Consider the following 25,704-nt stretch of genomic DNA (forward strand, 5'->3'; position numbering starts at 1 on the left):
TGAGATGGGATGTCAGGATTTGCCCCACCAAAACAGGGAAGAAAAGGCACCGTCACATTTACATAAAAGATTAAAACAAAAGAGGGGCTCCCCAAAATGGTCACTGATAAGGCTGGTGAAATAAATGGCCCTTATGCGCTGCTTAAAAGAGGGCTCTGGCAGACCTCAGGAGCGTTCCACAGCTGAGAAAGTTATGCTCGTGGTCTGATGTACTTTTCTGGGCCAGTAGTAATCCTGCACCATTTTGCAATGTGCAAATGATTGCATAGCAAAGGTGAATCAGGCACATGTTGGGCAGATGCTGTAAGTCCTTCACTGCAGCACACCTTGGGAGAAACAACATTTCTGTATTGCCGCCATGATAAGCACTCATCTGGCATTTGGCCTGTGGATCTGGCTGGGGGATTTAGCTCTCAGTGCTGCAGTCGAGAAATGAAGGTGGCAGAGTTCAGCCCAATTGTGACTGAGCCTTCTCTGCCTTCTCTGTGAATTTCCCTGCACCTGGGATTACTCTGAAAACTATCAGTGACTTAGATGTAGTTTTATGTGAATTTCTCTAGGTTTGTGTGTTTAGAAATTGCTGTTGAAATAGATCCTCGTGACATACAGTACATTAGCTAACAAGACCCCATTAAAAGGGAAAGGGATTCCACCACTAGTACCCCATTAAGTGAATGAGAGTTGCTAGCTAACAAGCCCTAAAAGGAAAGGAATCAAATGGGTTACTTAAAGTATGCACACCGACATCAGTTCAGTTCCATAGTTGATACATCCCCATAGGCATCAATAGACTAGATAAGTAACAAATGCACATTTAGGCTATTATGATTTGACAGTTCAGCATTAAGAGTCCTCTGAATTCCCTAATTTTATGCTTTTATTTCCCCCAGTTTTACTGTCAAAGATCAGTGTCATGGGGATGATCTTCCCTGAAAAGGACTGTGTACCATTTTGGCTGGAGTCCATCAATGTCACTCCACACCTGGTATAAAGAAGGTTACTTGAGAGTGACAAGATGCTGCCCCAGAAGGAAAGCAGACGGTACTCCCAATTCCTGTCAACATACCTCCCTAATGCAACCAAATTGATTTTCATTCAGCTTTTCATTTGCATTTGTAATGAAAGGCCAAATACAACCCTACTGCACATGGCCCCAGCTCCAGTAACCTAAATGACTCAACATTAATTTCAGCGGAGGTACACCACTTACACTGGGTCTGAATTTGGTCTTGAACGTCACTGAATCAAATAGGGATGTGACCAAATATCACAAAAATGTAGTGATCATCCTGAGCACCAACCAACTTAAAAATATTAACATCTGTTTTATTTTGATGGATGGGAGGGGGGCAGAGGGGAGGTTTAAATCACACAAAACAATAACATTTTTGGGGCCAAATCTGCTCTTGTACTGGTGTCAATCTGAAATAACTTCACCCAAATTAAATTCTTACTATTGTCACTAACTGCAGAATTTTGCCATTTGACTTTAAAACAAAAAAGGTCTTTCGCCCCTCCTCCCCCAAATCTTAACAAAAATTATTTACAGTATAGGATAGATAGCTAAAGAAATGTTTAATAGATGCTGGGTAAATATTAAGGACAAAATACTTTAATTGGGGCTGATAACTAGGCTTCCAAGAGGAAATATTTAATACAAATACCTGAAAGGGAGATATAACATAAATGTGGGCAGAACCTCCCACTGTCCTGTTATTCCAAGTGACTTTTGCATATCCAGGTCTTAAAACAGCAAGTGAAATCCATGCACATAGAATTACTTTATCATCTGTTAAAGGTGTCAGCTTTCAAAGTAGGAAACTTTAAAAATGGGAAGCTGAAAGTTACGTTGTAGGATTAATTAATTCAAATGACAATATGAGACCCCATAATTCTTCTAAAATATACCTACAGGAAAAGAAAAAGAGTACTTGTGGCACCTTAGAGACTAACACATTTATTTGAGCATAAGCATTGAATGCATCCAATGAAGTGAGCTGTAGCTCACGAAAGCTTATGCTCAAATAAATGTGTTAGTCTCTAAGGTGCCACAAGTCCTCCTGTTCTTTTTGCGAATACAGACTAACCCGGCTGCTACTCTGAAACCTGTCATTCTACAGGAAAAGGTTACATTTTTTTCTTTACTGAATAAAATAAAATTTAAAACCATTGTTCTCATGTGGGCCAAACTAATTTTAAAATGTGGGCTACTTCTGAACCTGGGTAAGTTCTAGGCCCATTCTTAGGTAGGCTAGCTGCTTACTTGCCAGCCTGCCCACTATAGGCATTCTAGGTAGTTGAGACCACTAGTATCTACCACAGCGTACTTACCACAAGGGGGAGTCTCTCTGCTTAAATGAAGGAGTTTTTCTATTTCATAAATCCGTCTCTTTGTAACTTGATTGCTCTGTAACATGCAGCTGTTGCAGTTTGTCTGTGAGATAACGCAGCTTTGGGGACAACGGGTGGGGAAATATCCAGCATTCTAAACCAAACTATTCTTTTGTGAATGGATCCAGTTTAAAGTAAGGGGGCGAGCTGGGGTTTTGGGAGGGGAGATTTGTGTATCAGACAAGGTTAAGCTCTAGTGGACTTGCTGGCCTCCTGGACAGCTCCTTGAGGAAGGGTAAGACAAATGAGGGAAACAGCCCCGAGTTAAGAAAATGCTTGAGATTTAGAATATAATTTAGAAACCGTCAGGGTGTGGCAGCTTCCTGGCATGTCACTCGCCCACATTAGCATAGCAAAACAAACCTTGTCTGAGCAGGCTTTTGTCATTGCACATTGTCAACTGCAGGGATACCATCTACTATATTCTCAATTATCCTTCAGCCTGATTAACGTTTCAGAGTAGCAGTCGTGTTAGTCTGTATTCGCAAAAAGAAAAGGAGTACTTGTGGCACCTTAGAGACTAACAAATTTATTTGAGCATAAGCTTTCATGAGCTACAGCTCACTACATCGGATGCATTCAGTGGAAAATACGGTGGGGAGATCATTTGTCCAGTTTCCGTAAATGTGGGCAGCCTCTGATGGTGGTGGGAGGTTGTAACTAGCCTTGGTATATTTCTCCTTGGGGTTAACAAGGGCATTCTCTTTAGTAGGTAGGCTAGTCTTGGACTACAATACATGGGTAGTGGGGAAATTACATCACAGACTTCAGTGATTCCAAAATTCTCTGGTCTCCGGCATTCACACTAGCACCAACGCCCATAGTAGTTTAAATTGCCGATTTTGAACTGTTCTGTATAGCAGGGAGAAGTTCCTCTTGCTCTGCTTCTTTCAAGCTCGTGAGTGTCTTTGATTTGGTTTACACCAGGTCAGAAGATACTCACATCTATGTACTCATGCATTTGGTAAACCATTTTTTCTGTCTTTGCTATGTCACTGGGAAGACTCATTTCCCCAGTCCATTGTTACAAGGCATTAGTGTAGACCAAAGCTATTATCCAGCAAAACAACATGTACTGACAAACAATGTCGAGTGAGTATTGGTTGCCACTCCAAAAAAACTAGGGTTATTATTGAACAATACCAAAGAGCTCTCTCTAGCTTCTTCCTCCTTCTCCATTGAATGAGCTGTTAATAGACAAGTTGTTATAAAGAAAAAGAACTAAAAAGTTTACTGGTGTAACATCTGAGGGTCCTGAGGATTACAGTACCCTAGCCATCTGAATCATAGCCAAAGTAATCTCCCCCGAGTTTCAGAGAAGGAAGTGTGACAGTGGGTCATCTGGAAGGAAAGGAAGAATAGTGACCAGGTTTGTAATTTGTGAAAGTTTAAGCCAACCACAAATTGGCATATACAGCTTTTGGAAGCCATAAAGAAAGGGCCATATGTCAATACTAGAGTTGGAGGAAAAATGGAAGAGACTATTTGAAAAACATTATGTTGTTTCCTGTTCACAGGATTTGAAATAGAATAATTTTTCATTGTTTGAATTTTTTCTGATTTTTTTGTATTTTTTTTATATTTGTAATTTTGATTTTTCCTCCATTTATCCCAGTTTCGCCTTCCTCCCCTCCCCCTCTGCTCTTCCCAACTGAATGTAATAACATGTATGGTGGTGGTTGTCTTTTAATTTGACCTTTTCTTATGCTAACTTTAGTACAGTGACAGAGTGTCATTCTGCCTTTTGCCAATCTGTAACTTTTCCAGAGTTGAGGGAAGTTTTGAAAAGTTACAGAGTAGCAACAAGAAAAATGGGGGGAAAAACAGAGGAAAATGTGAAAAAGCAAATCAACTCTAACCATCATTTATTCTATTGCATTTAATGGCAGAAAAGAATAAAAAATGAAAACAGATGGAAAAAGGTAGAAAAACAAAGGTAATTCAAGAATTCAAGATAAAAGAAAAGATTTTTTATAATCAAAACCAGAAAATTTTTTTGTGAAAGTCTTCATTTTAGATAAAAGGTCATTTAAGAAGTTTCAAACAAAAAATATCAATCATTTCTAGTCAATATGTTTTCACTTTTATATTATTGTCACAATTTGGTACAGTCTTCAGTTAAAACCAAGGCTACTATCTTCTCACCATTGTTGCAATGACATCTGTTTGAATTACTGTAGTAACAGCCAAGATGGATAATAGCTGGTTTAATGCAGCACTTACCAACAATTTGTAGAGATCAGGAGATTGTCGAGAAGATATCCAGTGAAGTATAGGGTTAGCCTATTGCAGTAATTCCCACTAATGGGGAGCTATCTTTGATAGCTCATTTACAGTTCAGATAAACTAGATTAAAATCAGCCCCACCGGAAAGTCAGTTTTGTCTTTTTTTGTTTTAAATAGATTTCTTGGTACATTATCATATAAATCATTTCTCACACACTGGACTAACGTGGATCAGTGATCCAGATAACAGCTTTTCTAGCCACTCTTAAGCTTTGCCCATTAACCATTGTCTCAGAATCAGAATATCTGTACCCCAGAGAAAATTTCCAGTCACATATACTTAAACACCATGTCTCTATGGCTTAAACCTGAAGGAAAGCATCTCCCTTCACTCATTGGACCAGTATAGTATTAGCATATTGCAAACTGGGGGTGAAATCCTGGCCCATTGAAGCCAATGATAAAACTTCCTTTGCCTTCAAGTGGGCCAATTTGCCCACAAGGGGTAAGGCAAGCCAGAATCACATCTTATACCTTCATTGGGACAAATGTGTCTCCAAAAGTGTGTGGTTTTGACCAACCAAACCCTTCTCTCCATACACAGGATGAAATGAAGAACATTTTAAGTGCCAGTGATATTCCACCCCTTAAAATCAGTTAGAGACTGACCCTGGGCATCTGCAACATACAAAACTTCTTAATTGGCTCTCAGTGGGTCATCTAAGAAAAGGCTTTTCATAGTCTGACCAATCATCTTTGTGGAATCACTGAAGGGGATGCGTGTGGACTGGAGCCTGGGCATTTCTTATCATGGATTTATGGGAGTTCAGGCCTCAGTCGTGTCCTTGGCAGCGTTTTGCTACTTTGAAAATATTGCAGACCTGTGTCCCTATCTTTCATGTGCATGATGCATGTCTTTATGACATCATGGTCCGATTGCTGCAATGCATTGTGCTCATGGGAGAGCAGTGTGCAGCAGGGGGATGTTGGTTGGGCATGGGCAGCAGAGACGTTGCCCATCTCTTATGTTCCTTTCACTGGCTGCCTGTGTGGGCAAAGACTTACTTGAATGCTTTGGTTGTAACATTTTCAATCTTTATAAGGTGGGACATCTCCCCATTCTTCTGGTTTCTTATGTGCTGTCCCAATCTCTGGGGGCAAAGGAGCGCTGGAGTATGGGGTTTGCTCTTTCAACCTTAAAATTACTTCAAGGAGAGCCCTTCTTATGAGTTTTAAACCCTTTTTATTTCAGAGGCCTTCAGCATAGCACATTGATTTGTTTTTATGTTTTCCTACTTCGATGTCTTTTGTATTTTTATTGTATAGGGTGCCTAGGGCATCACTTGATGGATAAGTACCTAATAAATGTAATTATTATATATTATGATTATCTTAGCCATATAGAAAAGGAGTACTTGTGGCACCTTAGAGACTAACAAATTTATTTGAGCATAAGCTTTCATGAGCTACAGCTCACTTCATGAATTTAGCCATATAAACTCTCTTAGGTCATTTCTGAAATTCACAACCAACCACCCACTTCAGAATGAGCACTTTTGCATTAGGAAATCAGCCAAACTTCTTGGTTTTTAGTAGGTCACTTCCTCTTGCCTGCTGTAATATGTAAGCCTTCAGCCTTCTTCAGCATTTGAGAATATTTCGCTGAACTAATATTTCCCATGATCTGTTGCCATTCTGATTTGATAGCCTTGGGCACCCACTTTACATCCATTCATCTTGCCCTGGTTCAAATGACTATGCACAAGGTGCAGTGCAACAATGAATCAGGCCCCCCCCATTCCTTGGGCTCAGCTCTTTTCACTAAGGGCTAGTCTACACTAGAAGCTGTACAGCAGCACATCTGTGCCTCTGTAGCGCATCTGGTGAAAGTGCTCTAAGCCGGTGGGAGAGACTTAATTACTCAACCTCCATGAGCGGTGGTAGCTGTGTCGGTGGAAGAAGCTGTCTACACCAGCGCTTAGGTCAATATAACTTACGTCGCTCAGGGATGTGGATTATTCACACCCCTGAGCAATGTAAGTTATACTGAAGTAAGTGGCAGTGTACACAAGCCTAACATGCTTGCTCAGCTCACCATTGCATCGGGCATAACCTTTTTTTTTATAACAAGAGGGAATTTGTGCATCTCTTGATCTCCCGCCCCGCCCCCCCCCAAATCTTACTGAGTGTCTTGTCTATGGGTCACCACAGTACACTAAATTAGAGGTCCTTTTGAATGAACTAAACTCATAATAGATCAATCTGCCCTGCCACTATGCCAGTTGCCGACAAACTTTTATAAAACAAAGCCATTTTGGGGACTCTTTTAAAAAAAGCTCTATGTGACTTCAAGACCAGCATGAGGCTTTCATCTGGATATCTCAGCATACGAACAGCTGTCTGCTCTGAAGATGTTATCCTAAGGGCAGCCTGTGGAGGGGAGTCTCTTTATAGAACGTGAGGAAGGAAGCTTATTGGTCTCCCAAACCATTGCAAACATTAGGGGAGATTGGCCAATCAAGATGTTTTTGGGTATCATACAAATAAATGTTCTGAAGTCATTATCCATCTACCACTGGTAGGTAGCAGATGTGCTGGCTAATAAACAATATTTGTAGTAATCTATGACCTCCAGTACAACATGTCTTTACTTAGAGATCACATCACCTATCAACACTCTTCATTCCATTTTGCTTCACGGATCTTTCTGCATTAATCTGTTTTTTATCTCTTCATAAATCAAACAACACAGCATGTTGCTATGATTACATTGAAATAAAGGCCCTTTTTTCTTCTAGCTACTTTGCTTGCCCTCCACGTCTGTTTCTCAGCAGGTTCTCAGATGCCATGCAAGACTTTTAATGCCTCACAACACTCTTAAAGAGGAATGAATCTGTCCTGAGGCTACGGGAAAGTAGCTCTTCCGATAAAATAATCCATGAAACTCCAAATTCAGCACTCCTCCATTCCTTCCTTTGCAATGCTAGACAGAAATAAAGGCTGCCGAATTAATCTGGTATCTTATAACACACATGACTTCTTGTGATCTGAATTGTAGTCTCTGAGGTACTTCATGATGATGCGCTCTCTCGCTCTCTCTCTCAGTAAATTGGTGTCACTCCATTGAAGTCAATGATTCTAATGGAGATGTGCTGCTTTACACCAGCTGAGGATGTAACCTTCTGTTTTAAAATGTTACAAAATGTAAGTTGCTTCGTGTGGATTTTCCTTCCCCCCCTTTTTTTTATCCTCCCTCCCTCCCCCCGCTTTTTTTTATCAGTTCTTTAGACAGTCATTATACATATTAACAAGCCTGGTTTGGAAATGATGAATGTTATTAATATTCTTCTAATTCAATAATCCTTCTCATATTTGAACTACGTGCAATATTTTTCTGCTTTCTTCAGCTTTCCACTAATTCAAACATATGACAAATGTGAGCCTTGGTTTCAGTTTTCTATTATTTCCCTTGTCTGATCAAATAAATTAACAGACTGTCATTCCTTTCCCAGGAGTGATGCCCATATGTTGAAGAAGGCAGGGTAAAAATATTACCTGTTCAAACAGAAGAAGATAAAAGTTATCATACATTATTCACTCTTCCATGCAAACCAAACAGAGATGCTGATCCTACTCCTTTCACCTTGACAGTGCCCACCATGTGTAATGGTAAATATAGCAAGATTTGCAGAATTCACATCAGTCGGGTCTTCCTTGCACTATATTATAATTTCCCTTTACAGTCCATTCTCATCTCTTCACACAGTAGCAGTTACTTTAATCACACACAATGGCAGTAGTTACTTTAAACAATAGGAAAGAATCCATTGTCCTCTCTAATGCACACTCCTCCCAGCCACATGGCACCAGTGTTCCCGGGCTTCATGCTGTCAAGGCACTTTTCTCTATTTGGACAATCAAGGGAAATCTTCAGAATGTTTCTTACCTAGCTATTGTTGTTAGACAGTGTGCCATAGGCAAAGAGATAATGCAGGAAATGGATTCTCATTTAACTGTTTCAGAGTAGCAGCAGTGTTAATCTGTATTCGCAAAAAGAAAAGGAATACTTGTGGCACCTTAGAGACTAACAAATTTATTTGAGCATAAGCTTTCGTGAGATACAGTTCCCTTCATCGGCTGTAGCTCATGAAAGCTTATGCTCAGATAAATTCGTTACTCTCTAAGGTGCCACAAGTATTCCTTTTTCTTTTTTCATTTAACTGTGTTGCATCCCATTCTCCAGCCCCCTGTCATACATCTTTACCATTCTCCTACCCATCCAAATTGCTAATGTAGAAAGAAGGCTACTTCCCTCGCTACAAGTCTTTATTTGATAGATGATGATGTAATGATTGATCTGCAGCTGTACAGAAACTGGGTTATACATACTGTACCTTTGGCATGCTGAACCAAGAGTTCTGCTCCTCTGCTTCCTTTCTCTCTTTCTCTCTCAATATTTCATAGCTGTTAAGACCCTGAAGGAACCATTAGGATCCTCTAGTCTGACCTCCTCCATTTCTTTTAATGGGGCACAGCTGTTTACAAAATATGCCTTACAAAGACATATGAGGTAATTTGCTGTCTGAATTCAGGCACTAATACCAAATGCTTACATACTTGTTTCTCAGTTATGTGTGTTTGTTCTAAAGATGGAAATGTATAAGTCAAAATTCCAGGTTCAAGATGTGGAGTTAAGTCAGAGGGGTAGCCGTGTTAGTCTGTATCCACAAAAACAACAAGGAGTCCGGTGGCAGCTTAAAGACTAACAGATTTATTTAGGCATAAGCTTTTGTGTGTAAAAAACCCACTTCTTCAGATACAGGAGTGAAAATTACAGATTCACGCATATATATACTGGCACACATGATCCCTTCTCTTCATGTGCCAGAATATTTATGCTTGTATTTGTAATTTTTACTCCATGCATCTGAAGAAGTGGGTTTCTTACCCACTAAAGCTTATGTCCAAATAAATCTGTTAGTCTTTAAGGTGCCACTGGATTCCTTGATGTGGATTTAGTTTCAGAATTTTAACTTACTAGTCTAGAAAGACATAGGCTAATGTAAAATGATCCATTTTTTAAAATAAAACACTGTGGTCCAAGTAACTTTCATTAATGATTTTGCATCAGTGAGAATAATTAATGCAAATTGCATTTAAAAAAACCCCACTGTTACTTTGTTCTGCCCTTATGAGAATGCAATTGCTTTTTAATTGCTTTTTTCAAATAGTGTCACCTGTTGAACTTCCGTTTACACTCCCAGTTTTGCATACCAGCCTGCCATAATTTTAGAGAGATAACCCTTGTTAAAATAGGCGTGCATGTTGCTGTGGTTAGGTCAGAGATGTCAGGCTTGGAGTGCTGAAGAGAGAACATTGCTCAGGTTTTCTGGAGCAAACCAATGTGAGCGGACTAGTTGAACATCTGTGTCATTGCATAACCCTTAAGGTCAAAACAGGTGTGGTCCCCCCCCCCTCCCTATTTGCATAGGAAGAGAAAATGGATGCAATTTTTTTAGTTTTACCTTCTTTACTTTCAAGCTATTTGTAACTAAATCAGACCGACAAAAAACACCTACTTTGATAGACTATGGTATTTGTCCATTTCTTCAGGCCTCTGGGTGTTTTGTTTTGGTTGTTGTTTAGTCTTTATGCAGGGGCCTTGAATCTGCATTACTTGTGAACCCAAAACACGCATGACCTCGACAGCTGTTTTGAGAGTGCAAGGAATGCAGGATCAGCCCTTAATTCATAGCAGGCACAACCTGGAGTGGAGGGAGCAAGAGCAAAGGTGGACCTAAGATACCTTTGTGTCTCCTGAATTTGAGGCACTTAGGCTGCAGTACAGCCCATGCTGCATTCTACCTGCTGCACATGGGCATGATGGCTGGTAGTGACTCTGGGTTCAAATTCCTGTACCCTGGAGTACAGGGTTTTTTCACTGTGCGCAGTGGGGAGGAATGGGAGAAGAGGTCCCTCCCCACACAGCTTTCACTGCATTCCAGGCCCTTTTGTAGCAACAGGGACAAGGGTAGGATTTGCCCTGGTAGTGAACTGGGATCTAGAGTCTCTAGCCTGAAGACAGAAGAAAACTCACTGAACTGTTGCAGATTGCAAGCCAGCTTTGTGGTTATTGTGATCCCCCTGCTAATACCATAGTGACAGCAGGGTTTGTGTTTGTGTCCCAAGGGACTGACATAGCCATTCCAATTGCTTGGGTAAATAATATTCTGCTGACTTCCTTGGATTTGTTCTTTCTTCCCCTCCATCCCCCTTTTTAAAGCTATGGTTTGAAAAGAACTCATAGATGAAAGACACGGCATGTAAATAAAGGTAAGACAATGCCAGCAAACAACAAAACCAGCAGCGACCATTCCAGCACCCCCATTATAAAAATTGTTCCACCACCACTGCATTGTCTGTTTCCCATGCAATGTAAAGTTATCATTCACTTGGAATCCCCTGTCTATTGCTAGGCTAAGTGTCAAGCCTCAATTGAAAGTAGTTTTTAAAGGTACCTGTTTAAAAAACCCGTGCTAGTATATTATTCTGTGTGGGGTCTCTGGCCATAACCAGAAGTATGATGGACATTACTCAAAAAGCTAGTAGGATGATAGAGTGTATATTGAGGGCAGTGTAATAACATAAATAACTTCAAACAGATACAATTTAGATAAGAGTGAGAAATTTTAAATTACAAATGGGAAATTATCTTGACTCAATTACACATTTAATCAAAAACGACCCTGCAGTAGTTAGAAGCAGTATAAAGGCAAAATACTGTGCTTATAACTAAAACGTGATAAGATCTTAGTCTAAAGGAAGGGACAAAGCTCGTTACAGATAAGCAGCGCTCCCATTTCCCTCGGATTGCTTTTTATTTAAACGCAAGGACTAAAAAGGAAATCGCTTTCAAGTATCTGCCAGTAATCAGCCTAGCCTCTAGGCGCAGATCATTGCCATGGGCTCCCTTGAACCTCAACTCTGATCCGGAGATCAGGATCCTGGGATCCTCAAAATATTAAACATCAGCAGCAAAATTCTCTGGCCGTTCTTCGTATTAATTATTATTATTACTATTATGTATGAGATTAAAATGCAGAACAACCGACCTGGTGTCTGCTATTGTATCTCGGTAGTTAGCCAGGCTCCTGCCAAATAGATCGATATTGCTTTAAACCCCCCTGCTGTCAGGAAATTGAAAAAGTATGCAGCAGCAGCAGCAGGCCTGATTTGCAAAAGGCTGAAAGGAAGGCGCTGCTTTACCCCGCCGGGGGAGAGGCTGCGAGTGTGTGCCTGTATCCAGCAGGGCTGGCCGGCGAGTGTGGCGTGAGGAACAATATGCACGGGACGTGAGAGCCTGTGTGCAACACACACACACACACACACACACCGAACGGAGTCTCTCCCACTCGCACATCTTTTCACATGCAAACGCCTCCTGGATTTGTGACGGGCAGACCTGGCGGCGAAAGAAAGCGGGGGGGAGGAGGAGGAGGTTGAGGGGGGAGGGAATGCGTGCACGCTGCCCCTTTAAGAGCCCCGGGTGCGCGCAAAAACCCGCCCCCCCCCTTTTCCCCGCGCGCCCCCGCCTCCTCTCTCCCTCTCTCTGCTTTAAAGTCTGAGCCAGGCTCCGGGCTCACATGGTGCTTCCTGCATGGAAGAATGGAGCGCGCCCAGCTGCTGCCTGACCGCCGCTGCCCAGCCCCAACTTCCCGGGGCACGGACTGAAAGCCTGCGCCAGCCCGCCGGTTCCTGCCATGGCTTGGCCCTGGCTGCTGCCCGCCTGAAGAGCCAGGGAGAGCCCCCGGCCCCCGGCCCCGCTTCTCCTCCGGCGGCTGCAAAGGGGGGACTGAAGTTCTAGGCTCCCTCCCGCGCCCCCCCCCTCCCGCAGCCTCGGCGCTGCTGCTCCAGGCCCGGCGCTTGCTGCGTGCGGGGCTTTGCGCTCCGGCGGGTGTGGGTTCCCCGGGGTCTCCGCTCCCCGCTCGGCTGGGGGGAGGGGGGGGGGTGTGCGTTTGGCGGGCGGCCGGGGCGGGGGTGGGGGCAAAGCGCCAACTTCTTTGCAACAAGTTCCAGCCCCTCGCCCCCTTTCGATGCGCGCCTTTGGACATGCGGAGGCTACTGCAACCGTGTTGGTGGATCTTCTTCGTGAAAATCGCCAGCGCCGTGCTCCAGTATGTGGTGTGCTTCCCCGGTGAGTGGCGCGGCCTGGGGGCGAGCGGGGAGGTGCTGGGGGGGGGGTGTTTGGAAACCCGGGTCTCCCGCTTTGCGCGCTCGGCTGCGCTGCCTGGCCCGGGGGGGTCCCAAGGGTGCGTGGCCCGGGGTGGCTGCTGCTTCTCCCCGGGGGACCGGAGGGGGGTGTTGCTGTTCGACCAGCGCACCCCTCGCCACGGGCGTGCGAGACCCAGGCTGGGGGGGGGCCCGGTCTCTGCCCGGCCCGTGCCACGCTCCGGGGCGGGCTTTGTCTGGGGCAGAGAGGCGGGCTGGGGACGGTTCCCAGCCCCGCTCTGCCCAACTTCTCCCCTGCTCGGAGCGGGGCCGGCCGCGGGAGAGGCCCCGGGTGCGGGATCGTGGCTGCCCGGGGGGGGGGGCCCTCACCCCCATCCCGGCTCGCATCTGGCTGCCCCCAGCCGCCCCTCCTGGGCTCTGCCCGCTCGGCAGCCGCGTGCCCCAGGGCAACGGGGAAGGGGGGCGAGAGACTCCGGCCCCCCGGCAGCCCCCTGCCCCGCGGCGCGCCCGTGGCCAGGGATGGGCTCCCCGGGGCGCCGGCTCCCTGGCTTTGGCGCAGCGCTTCCCGCGGCGGAGCCCCGGGCGGCAGCCGGCTCCGGGGGCGCTGATGGCACCGGGCGCCCGGGGAAGGCTCCCGCTAGGCGGGCTGAGGCGCCCCCGCACCCCGATCCTCTTCTCCCGCCCCCCAACTTAGTTGTGTCCTGCGCCCCTCTGCTGCCCCTGCTTGGCTGCGGTCCGCCGCCGTCCCCTTGACCTTGGGGGCCGGGGATATGGTCGGGGGTGGGGTGGGGGGGCAGAGGGACAAAGGTCGGAGCCTGCCCGTGCCTGGGGCGAGCTGAGCGCAACACGCCCTGGCTGCTGCTCTGGTTCCTCTGCCCCCAACCCGGGCAAGGAGGGGGGCGGCGGAGCCTGATGCGGGACCTTGCCCCGGCGGGGCTCTGGCCGCAGTCTCAATCCTCAGGGGGCTCCCCGCATCACTGTGCCAGGCTCAGGGGTGGATCGCACCCCAAGGTTGCCTTAACACGTCCTCTCAAGCATAGTGCGCCCAGGTCAACAGCAAAAGCCTCCAGGAGGCTGCGGAGAGGAGGAAGCTTGCTGTGTGTGTGTTGTGTAGTGTGTGTGTGTGTAATGGCTAAGGAAAGTTAAAATGTCAGAGCGGCTTTGGAGGGGTCTGCTATTCCATTTCCCAAAGCTGCAGCAAGGCAGATGCACCCACAGAGGCGCTGCTGAGCTTCTGTCTGTCACAGGCCCCCCCCGGCAGCCCCCCAAATACGCACGCTCCGGGATGGACGTGGCCCCATTGCTGAGTTACTCGAGTTTCTCTCCAGCTAGAATGGGTGAGATGAAAATCCCCTTGTCTGCACAACTGCTGGCTTTCAGCAGCCGCGCAATAACGCAGCTGGGGAGATCGACAATTACAAAACCCCTTTCTGCCCGAATTTATTTGTTCACCCTTCAGTTTTGAAGGGGCCTTGTCAACTGTACATATGTGACTCCAGTTTCCAGCACCCTCCAGGATGTCTCGCACACCTCTACCTTTCTCTGTACATTCCTTTAAAAATATCTCAGGTTTTTCCTCTTTCCCCTTTCCTGTCTTATGAGAATCTTTGTTGCAGGGAAGTAGCTGGCTGGTGGAGACAATGAAATTGGCTGAGCACAACGTGCTGTAAATGCACAGGCTGGTGTGTGTGTGTGTGTGGGGGGGGGATGTAGAGCAGAACTATTTTTTTTTAAACTTCTTTTGCTTAGTGTTACTTACTAGTCACTTTAGTAGCTATGAAATTTTTAGCCAGGTGTGACTTTTTATTTAAGTAGTGTTATCTTTTTGGACTTGGTTAAGTGTGAGTATATATTAAAAACATACTTTGGTATCTCTTATTCCAGAAAAGTGAGCAAATTGAATATTTTGAAGGCCCTTGCTGCTTGCTTTTCTGTTCATTTTATTAGTGTTTTTTATGTAAGCCTATGTTCATAGCTATTAAAGATGAAGAGCTGTGACACTGACCTTCTGATGCAATTTGTACTGTGGACCACTTACAGGATACATGAGAAGAGTAAAATCATTTTCTGGAAGCTTTCTAGTAACTTTCAATTCTCTTTTAAAATACCCCCAAGGACGCAAGCAAATGGTCTGTATACCCCAATCACCCCCAGGAACTTATCAGACGATAAAATGATTTCAAGCAAAAATAAAATAAGCCAGAGGGAGAGTTAAAACCTCCATCTGTTTGAAATTCTGCAGCTCTTGAGGAAAAATACATTTATCTTCTTTGTATTGATTTCTTCTCTATTTCAGCCCTGAGAGTGGGGCCTTTCTCTCTGGTTCTGATGTATAGTATACAGTAATTACATCTAGAAAGCAGGCTCTAAGAACAATTCGGGAAAACAAGCTCTGATGTTGGTTTAATATGACAATATTGTAAGAATAACTGATTTGGAATGCAAACTAGATATTTGCATTATAGGTTGACGGGGAGATGTATGCTCTGTGTTTGCATATCCATGTTCATGTACCGTGTATAGCTAAATGATTTAACAATGTTCGTAACTGTGAAATAGCTATATAATATTTACAGATGCTATTCAACACGAGGCTTTGCTTGGAAAACAAAGTATTTTCTTATTAAGGCTTTTGTGGCTGTAGTTCTTGACACTGCTACCATGTTAGGCCTCGCTGATTTCATTATTGTAGGTTTTCTTCCAAACAGTGATCACACTTGTGGGTTGGGCAAGTTAGGACATTAAGACAAATAAGGACACTGTAGCCTTCTCTACTGTGACCTGGTACATGAGAAGTGCCAGAGGCAGGAAGGCTGCAGTGAGCTCCTCAGGGAACTAAAACAGGACATCAGTGTTGACGACACCAAATGGCAAATTGTCAAAATTGGTAGTGGGGAATCCCTGCCAAAAATTAACTGTTTAGTATCTGAAACAAAATATACTTCGTTTTTTTTGTTTTGTTTTTGTTTCTTTTTGTTTTTAAACCTGAGTTCAGACGCTTAGGGAATGCAGATGTTTATTTCATGTGGGACAAACTTTATTTCCAGCTGCCTTTAAACAAGAGATAAGATCGTTACTTTGTCTCTCCCCCTCTCCTTCCCCAATCACTTTCATTAGTGAAGCAACATAAAAAAAGACAATTTAACATTGTAAAATAAAGTATGAGGTCATATAGAAAATAACACTTCACCTTAGCAGTCCTCTAACAGAATTGTAATGGATTTTTACTTTTGTATAAGTGTCTTGTTCTCTACTCCAGCAGTAACCATGAGGAAAATCTATTGGAAGCGTTTGCTCTTCCTGCAGTGCTCATATAGTACATTTAACTGTGAACTTGTCCCTGGTAATTGCAATAGTTAAAAATCAAACTAAGATGAAAGTAAAAACAACTAAGGGTTGCTAAGGGGTCTGCTCACTCATGCCGCTAAATTCATTGTGTCAATGAATAAGAAAAGGCCTAAATATTAACAATACAATAGCATTCTTAATAATCTGCTTCACTGAGGTAAGGAATGTTTGTGTTCTGTTATGCATTTCGTGACTAGTGACTAGTTATAGTACCTGGCATCTATGGAGCGATAAGCTTGTTTCTGTTTTCCTAGGAGAAATGTGTAAAAAGGTGGATTTAAAAAAAAAAAAAATTGACATGACCTAATTAGTTAACCAACTTAGTTGACCGAACATATATCCACCTCCAACTTTTTTAAAGGCATGATGATGGTAGCTTTTAGTGTTTTCGCTCAGCAAGTATGAAGACTAAACTTCTTTTAGTTGGGTTTTTTTGGGGGGGGGGTGGGGGCAGGGGGAGAAGTCTTTAGTATTGTGTTTTGTCTGTTTCCTAGGAGCTTGTGCCTTTGAGCTAATCAAATGCCACTTTCAAAATCTTCAAAGGTGCTGAATAAGACTGGTCTTGTTTATCCAAGATTTTCTAGAGCAAGGTGTGCACTCCTGCACTTCCCTTTCATAGATAAATATGGAATGTACAGGAGAGGGCTCTCCAAGACTTTTTATTTAGTCCTATGGCTTTTACGAAGATGACATGTCTTACAATTTAATTATTCTTATTTTCAATGCCTTTTTAAATATGCTTTATGTTCCAGGAAGTGGCTTGCTGATAAAAATGTCAAATACTCCCCTCTTCTCGTGTGTGTGTGTGTGTTTTTGTGTGTGGTTTTTGTGCACTGGGAGCTGAGCTTGCTGGTATGCTTCTGAAGAGAAAACTAAGGAAGAGCTTTAATATTGTTAGCAGGCTTATAGAACTGATTCACATCAAACAGTGCCAGGACAGAGCTTTGTAAAATCTTTAAGTGATGCTGGAAGCTGAGTATACTAACAGCTACAGCAAATGTGATTTGGGGGAAAGGGGAATTCAGTCAATGCAAAGGGGGAGGCGGAGAGTAATCCATTATCAGAGGATAGAATAGAATCTGGATATCAGAGAAACATAGTGGTGGTGCCACAACTTTCTGTTTTGCGTGAGATTTATAGGTTCTATAAAGCCATTGTTCTCAACTCTGTGGGGTCAGGCCCTATTCTGGGTCTTCTGTTTTTTTTAAGGGTGAAGAAGTGAGGTTGTGTTGTGTGTGCTTGCTCTCTTCTTCCCCCCCGCCCACCTTTCCCTTGAGAGATCCACTTCAATATGATATAGAAAGCTATTTGCACCAGTTTTCTATCGCACTTTGGGAAAAGAGGAGCCTTTACTCAGAACTAATGAAGGATTTGCATAAGCTAGCATAGAGACTTGATGTTCATTAGCTAGTGTGTACAATAGCTTCTGATTGTCTTACTGAGATCTGCTGTTGGACAAGTAGGTCTTGGCTGAGTTGTGAAGTCCTACTCTCCATTCCATCCTCCTAGAAAAGGTTGAGGAGCAGTGCAGTTCAATATCTCCTAAAAAATCTCACTGTCCAGGAATGTGATGTGGCTTCTGTTAGGAGTGTCCACTTTCTGTGAGCAGCAGGGGGGTGAAAACCTGGATTCATTGACTGATAACGAGTCAATGACCCTCTTAATAGGGCTAGGGTTTCACCTGGGGTGTTTCTTTCCTTGTATACTTAAATTATGTAACATGAATAGTTTTCATTGTCTATTCAATTATAGAAAGTATGATGAAGACCCTGTCCCTGTTCTGATCAGCTTTTAAGGACTAACATGCTGGTAGCTTTTGGAAAGAAAGCATTGTTAAAGTTGGCTCTAATTTAAATGTTGAGTTTTATGGGTAAATTAAAAAAAAAAGTTTCAAACTATTAATCTCAACTATCTTTGGAACAAATGCTAATCTCTTGGCGGCTGCTTTTTAGCAGCCAGCCGAACATGTGGCATGATGTGTTCAGGAGCCTACGGGTATAGTAATAAAATTGCACTTTATCCAGTATATAACCTTAATATGAGGAATTATGAGAGAAAGAAACTAATTTCTGTTTGCTTTTAAGTTACTGTCGTTTAATTTTATTACAAAACATACATCATAGTTGCTGTTGTGCTCTAACTGAATTGTGATTCTTTATACTCTCGCATGGCAGCAAGCAGTCATTCTTAAGGCTTAATTATACAGTGCTTTTAAATATTTCAACAAATTTATTCTGCTATCGCAGAGCCAAATCCTGAACCCTTAGGGCCATTTTTTAAAAAGTATTTAGGCTCCTAGTGGGATTTTTTTTTTTTTTTTTCAAAAGTGCCTAAAATCCCAGTAGCCCGTAGTCTTCAGGAGCTCAGGCTTAAAAGGTAAGGGCCATATTTTTAACTGAAGCAAACTGCTGTTCACTTTTTGTCTGAGTAAATCTGCAGGCTGTATTTTTACATAACGCTGACCCAGGTGTAACTCCATTGACTTAGGTGGAGTGGCTCTCAGTTAACATTGACATCTGCATCTCTCTGGGAATGTTTGGGAGGCCAAGGATAGGAGGAAAATATAAATTATTGTGTATGTCCTGTTCAGACTGCATTTCTGTACTAATGAGGGGAGCCTGTTACATTGCCCACCTGGTAAGGTCAATTGAAGACCAGCTGTTCTGGTTGGAAGCCCTAGTTTCTCCATTTGTAGGCTGATATTTCTTCAGTGAAAGAGAGGGGGAGAAAAAAGCATGGAGGTAGCTGGTACGGGTGTTTGTAATGTGGTCAGATTGGGCTGGGTGCTGCTGCACACAGGCAGACACAGATCCTTCCCTGATGAACTTAGTCTAAATAATGACCCTTTTCTCTTCCTTCCCCCCAGAAGCTAACAGGTGAAAGGAGGGAGAAAGAGCATTCAAACAGAGCAATCAAGGTGAGGGATGAGATGGCTGCTGCTGCTATTCCTTTATCTCTTTTTTCCATTTTTTTTTTTCTTATGGGCATGAGGGGAATGGCAGGAAGTGAGTAAATAGCAATGTGTGTGGGGAAAGGGAGAGGATACATATTGCCATGATGCATGACTTCATTCCACTGAGCATAGGATTTATTTTTACTGACCAGATTCACCTTGCAGCAATTTAAATTAGCCACTGTTTATCGGGAAGCTCACAGTAAAATCAGGTAATGGGTGGTTTTGTCATGCCATTGTACATACAGTATTTAGATATGTTTGGGAACTGGAGTATTAGAATTCTGAATCAAGTAATCTGGATAGTGCTGGATCATTCTAGCGAACTCCTGGCTGCAGCGTGCACTTGCCAGCAGCAGTGACAGGTGAAATCTCACTTCATATGGGATGCTGCAGCTCTTCAGTACATACATGTTGCTGTGATGCCCAAGTACATGCACTTTCTGCCAGCTGCTGCTTTGAGGGATTTTGCATTCATAGCATGGAAACCTATGTAAGGAAAATCTAGATTTTGAGACTTGGCTTAACAAAGCTGCTTTAAATATCCTTTTCTGTGCTCACGAATACTTGATGAATGAAACCTGAAGCCAGGAGGAGCTGCACTGGTAGTTGGGAGCAAAATATTGGCCATTATTTGGTCATGTGGCAGCTGTTTTTTTTTCTGATTTAAAGAGCATGCCTGTCTTTTTGATGGAATGCTTTTAAAGCTCTTCTTCTGACAGCCAGCTTATTCTAGTGAAAAAAGAAGAAAGCTATCTGATCTTTTGCTCACCAAAATATACAGTAGTACAGGATTTTTTTTCCATTTTGGTGGGGAAGAGGGACTGATAAAATGCCCCAGTGTTTTAATCAAAACAGTGCTTCAGAGTGTGCCCACAGAAAAAGATTTCCCTTCATCATTCTCAAGCCTTAAAACTGGCATAGATTCATAGATACTAAGGTCAGAAGGGACCATTCTGATCATCTAGTCCAACCTCCTGCACAGCGCAGGCCACAGAATCTCACCCACCCACTCCTATGAAAAACCTCACCTCTGTCTGAGCTATTGAAGTCCTCAAATCATGGTTTAAAGACTTCAAGGAGCAGAGAAGCCTCCCTCAAGTCAACCAGGCATTTCTGCTCCCAGTCTGTGCCACCTATTTAAAAAAAAAAAAAAAAGGCACTAGTCTCAGTTTGAAGAGAAGAGGCTAAAAAAGAATGGAGAAGGACTTAAACTGAAGAAGGCACACAACTCATGAACTTCCCTCCCCCCCACCACTGCTGTCCAAAAAAGAGGTCAGATTCACATTGAGTAGTCTTCTGTACCACTGCAAAGCTTGTATAAAACACTGCTGTTCTGATTTTTGCAGTGTTACTTGCTTGGCACTAGTGATTATGCCTTGCACAGGGTAGTGATTGTGCATGGTACAAGGCAGTGGTGAACTGGACCCATTGAATGTTCTCAGAGCCTTCAGCAAGGATGCTCATTTAGTGCCACCAAAGACTGCTGCTTGGTGTGCTCTATTCTGCACAGTGTTCTAATCGCAGCCCTGTACAATTGGAGAGAGACTCTTGCTAGCTTCTGCTCCTTGGACTTAAACATGGCCCTTTCGACTCCTAAGAGGTATTATAACCATTAATAGGGAGTTCCAAAATAGAGACATCAGAAAGAAATGGTCTCAGATGGCCAAGAGCTTCCAAAAGTGACTAGTGGCTCTTTTTGTTTTGTTGCTTGCCTCAATTTTTTGGGGTCCAACTCGAGACTCCATAATGGAGGCTGATTTCCCCCCCCCCAGCAAATGCTGAGCTCTGACATTCTGATAATCAGATCCCTTTAAGTTTTCTCCACCTGAAAACTTGCTTGCTGCTTTTGGAAACTTAGGTGCAGGTCAAAATTGACCTGAAAAACTAGAGGTAGAAATGTCAAAAGTTCCTGAGTCCCACTGACTTTCTGTGGGATTAGGTTCCTAAGTCACTCCAGGTGCTTCTGAAAATTTTATCCTGGATCTACTACAGAGGCAAACTAAAAGGATAACAGTAAAACCTATAAACTGGGGATTCACGGTGCAGGAATACCTTTCAAGCACAGCATCCATTTAACCAGTGAAATGCGAGAGCCGGAGCACTAGTTCAACAGGTCAGAGTCTCTATATTGCTCACCAATTATGTTCAATATTCTTTTTACAGTAAAATAATTTAGGCATAAATATTCCAAACACTTGTTTAAAATATATCTAAAATTTGCCTGTTGACAGCAGTTGCATCATATTCTAATTGGTGAGAATCACTAATGAGTACTCAAGATCTAAAATTAGTTGTTTGTTTTTCCTTTCTTCTGTGCCCGAGGGTTTTGCATCAGATTGTGGCTTCTGTATAACTGTTTGTATTTCAAAGCAACACCTTCGTGAATTTTTAGCTATTTAAGTAAGTGTTAACTGTTTGGGCTCAGTGACAGCAGTTTCAGAAACTGATTTTTTTTTTTCTTACTACATTGTTGATGCATAGTAAAGTGTTCCTCTTGTGTTTAATGTGAATAAAGCCATTGTTATCTTTGGAAACCATGGGTGCAGATGTTTGATCATATAATGTCTCTCTTCTTAACATGGCACAGATCCTCAGCTGATGTAAATTGTCATTGCTCCATTTAACAAGTGGAGCAATGACAAATTACACCAGCTGAGATTCTGCTCTATTGTCTTCATAGTGGGAATGGAAAGGGTTGTCTTGAAAAATGCTGCACATTAAAACTAGAGATTTTGTTAATTTCAGTGAGTTCTTAAATGCGATTCTCACAAATAATAATTAATTGGTCAGACCATAACAGCAACTATGATGCATGTCTTTCAATAAAATTAGAATACAGTAACTTTGTTTTTGTTTTTGTTTTTTAAAAATCAAGTCTACGTTATTTTGGTTTGCCAATATCTAGGGTCTTCATAAAAAGCTAGGATCCGTCAATAGAGCCCAACTGCATGGCTTGGCCTTGTTGTATCAAAGATATACAATTTCTTTTAACTATTGGAGGGTTTTTGTTTTATAGGGTGTAGTGAAATGTGGAGCAACATCTTCATTTGGTCGCTTCTCATTGTAACGCTACCTCCTCATTGTAAGGCGTACTGTGTGCCTCTAACATCTCCGAAATCTCCCAATTCGCTATTAACAATTGTTACGCAGTCTTACTCTTTTTTTTTTCTTTTAAAAACTTTGTGTAGATAAGGGGATCAGTTACAGTCAGCATGGATTTGTCAAAAACAAATCGTGTCAAGCCAATCTGATCGCTTTCTTAGACAGCGAAACAAGCCTTGTGGGGGGCAGGGGAAGCAGTAGATGTGGTATATCTTGATTTTAGTGAGGCTTTTCAGACTCTCTTGACAGTTTCATAAACAAACTAGGGAAATGCACCCTAGATAGAGCTACTATAAGGTGGGTGCATAACAAGCTGGAAAACCATTCCTGTGGAGTATTTATCAGTGGTTCACAGTCATGCTGGAAGGGCATATCAAGTGGGGTCCTGCAGGGATCAGTTCTGGGTCTGGTTTGGCTCTATATCTTTGTCAAGGAGTTAGATGGCATAGACAGTACACTTGTAAAGTTTGTGGACGATACCAAGCTGGGAGGGATTGCAAGTGCTTTGGAGGATGTGATTAAAATTCAGAATCATCTGGACAAAGTGGAGAAATGCTCTGAAGTAAATAGGATGAAATTCAATAAGGACAAATGCAAAGTTCTCCATTTAGGAAGGAACAATCAGTTGCACACATACAAAATGGGAAATGACTGCTTAGGAAGGAGTACTATGGAAAAGGATCTGGGGATCACAGTGGACCACAAGCTAAATATGAATCAACAGTATAACGCTGTTGCAAAAAACCCAAACCTTATTCTGGGATATGTTAGCAGGAGTGTTGTAAGCAAGACCCCAGAAGTAATTCTTCCACTCTATCTGCACTGATTAGGCCTCAGCTGGAGTATTGTGTCCAGTTCTGGGCGCCACATTTCAGGAAAGATCTGGACAAATTGGAGAAAGTCTGGAGAAGAGTAACAAATGATTAAAGGTCTAGAAAACATGACCTATGAGGGAAAATTGGAAAAATTGGGTTTGTTTAATCTGGAAAAGAAGACTGAGAGGGGATATGAAAGGATGTTATAAGGAGGAGGGAGAAGAATTGTTCTTCTTAACCCCTGAGGATAGGACACAAAGCAATGGGCTTAAATTGCAGCAAGGGAGGTTTAGGCTGGACATTAGGAAAAGCTTCCTGTCAAGGTGGTTAAGCACTGGAATAAATTGCCTAGGGATGTTGTGGAATCTTCATCATTGGAGATTTTTAAGAGCAGGTTGGACAAACACCTGTCAGGGATGGTCTAGATAAGACTTAGTCCTGCCATGAGTGCAGGGGACTGGCCTAGATAACCTCTCAAGGTCCCTTCTAGTTCTATGATTTCACCTATTAGCCAGACTCTAAACCAGGCAACAGACAGGAAATAAAAATGATCTCAGTCTAAATACCAATTTGAATTTGATCCAGGCCACTTCGTTCTTACTGGCAATCTAGTGACTCTGTGGAAAAAGATGTGATTGACAATGGGATGACAGCTTTTTTACATGGGATTTTGTTAGGTGGACATATACAACCAGACCCTCAAAGTATTTAGGTACCTGAAATCAATGGGAGGTAGGAGAGACATTTTAGGGAGCTGGGAGAGACCTTTGAGGAGCTGGTCCATATTATCTATGAAGTGGATTGAGAGTCTCAGCAGAGCAACCAAGGATTGAATGCACACGGAGCCCTAGATTGTCCTCTTTCCACTGGCTATGGTCCATGCAGAATATTGTCCAAGCATAGCAGTGGGGGAAACTTGCACTGCTTGCACCCTTGGGATAATTCATATATCGAGCTATGTGTGGGCCACCTTTCTGTGAACACTATTCCCTGATTTTCCATTTTAAAATCACATGCAAGTGCAAAGAAAAGAATATTCTTTACTCCATTCACTTCCCCTTGACAAGCAAACATGTTTGTCAATCATATTTGACATGGTAGGAGCACTGGAAAATAAATATTCTTGTGTGTGTATAAGAATTAATGGGGTTTGGCAATTAGCTTGCTAGAATGAACTAAATGACTTAGTTGAACATACAGCTTTTTACTGAAAGAGGCCTTCCTTGTAGTTAAAAATAAATGAAATTGCCTCTTATTGATTTTAATTTACAGCGCAACTCTACTGTCTCTCTGACAATGCCAGAAATGGAAGCAACTATAAATGAGTACAAGATGTGATAAGATAGATGGACTCTTAAGCAATCAAGAACAGAGACAACCTCCACCTTAGACTGGAGTTAAAATATAGGACTATGTATGGATCAATACATAAGTTTGCCTTAATCTTGTCCTTAAGCGCTTGAAAGCTACATGTTTTGTATGCAGATACACACCCTCTCTCTGGCAGAGATGGTGAGGCCTACGGGGGGAGGAGGGGAGGGAATATTTTTCGCTGTTGTCCCATCCCTGCAAACATGGGTTTGCTTGTGCTCTGCAGCACCCAGCGAAGTGGGAAATGGATTGAGGAAGCATAGAGGGCGAGGATAGTATTTCTAGAGACCCTTCAGCAGATAGGTGGAGAACAGAGTGCTGCATGGTTTTTGGAATTAAAAACCCATACACACAGACCATCACCCTCAAAACTAAATACGCCAGTACATTTAGAGGGAGAGTTAGTGAGTGTCCTTATCAGAAAATAAACCCTATGCATCTGGCACAAAAAACTGCAGCCATAGTATAATAGCCTGAGAAAGAAATGCCATGTCACAAGAGCTTCAGCTATTCTTTTGCTCACCACCATCTCCTTTAAATGTGGAGTTTATTCTTGTGAGTAATTTTGAACAAAGATTACTAAATAAGAGAGACAGTACAACATACAACAGGTATTGGACTTGAAAGACTGAGCCAACATTGCAGCTCCAGTAATTAATAAGGTAGCTCCATTGGAAACTATGTTAACTGCATTCTAATGGCCTGATCCTGAGGGATACTATGCGTTCCTAAGTGCTACTGAAGTTAATGGGAGCTGGAAGTGCTTAGCACATATTTAGGTAATAATTCAGTAATGTGAACACATTCTCTCTAGTTAAGCGGTGCCCTTAAACTAGAATCCTGAGGAGGTGATGTAGTAGGTTCTCTTAAGCGAGCAGTATTAAAAGCCATGAATAAGCTACCCTGTTGGACACGTATGTTTGTCATTGTAGGTTACCTCCATGTCAGCCTTTTGATTTTTACTCATTGGATGAGCGCAGTGGAAAGCTTGTGGGGGGGAGGTTCATTTAAAAAAAAATCACTTTCTTAATTTGATAAAAATGTCAAGACAATTTAAAAAAAAATTAGTTTGGTAAGGGAAAATTCTGCTCTCTGGTGAGAGATCTATTGCCCAACAAAAATGAAACTGGTTCAATGAAAACAAATACTCATGAATGTTTTTGTATTATCAAAAAAGGGATTGGGGGGAGGGGGGAAAAGTCAACCAGTTCCAGTAGAACAAGACTCGCATTTTAAGAAGACACCAGTTATAGGCCGTCCCTCAGC

General features: G+C 42.7%; 1 protein-coding gene and 1 long non-coding RNA gene across 7 annotated transcripts in view; one reads left to right on the top strand and one right to left on the bottom strand.

Moving 5' to 3' along the window:
- Positions 1-12,196: 12,196 nt before the first annotated feature.
- PTPRG (protein tyrosine phosphatase receptor type G) overlaps positions 12,197-25,704 on the top strand; it is a 610,478-nt gene continuing 596,970 nt past the window's right edge. For 3 of the 6 annotated variants that reach the window (XM_043518167.1, XM_038410556.2, XM_043518168.1), the window contains exon 1: positions 12,213-12,811. In XM_043518167.1, the coding sequence (XP_043374102.1) occupies positions 12,727-12,811 (85 nt within the window). In that variant the 5' untranslated portion in view covers positions 12,213-12,726. Of the gene's footprint in view, positions 12,812-25,704 lie in introns of all 6 variants that reach the window. The other 3 variants (XM_038410555.2, XM_038410553.2, XM_038410554.2) reach the window with 2 other exon arrangements.
- Positions 15,770-24,197, bottom strand: LOC122460915. Its single transcript, XR_006282531.1, has 2 exons — positions 20,255-24,197; positions 15,770-20,062 (listed from the first exon to the last, which is right to left on the bottom strand). It is a non-coding gene; the product is annotated as an uncharacterized LOC122460915 (long non-coding RNA).

The sequence above is a fragment of the Dermochelys coriacea genome, chromosome 7, assembly GCF_009764565.3.
Source record: "Dermochelys coriacea isolate rDerCor1 chromosome 7, rDerCor1.pri.v4, whole genome shotgun sequence".
In the NCBI taxonomy this organism is placed as follows: domain Eukaryota; kingdom Metazoa; phylum Chordata; order Testudines; family Dermochelyidae; genus Dermochelys; species Dermochelys coriacea.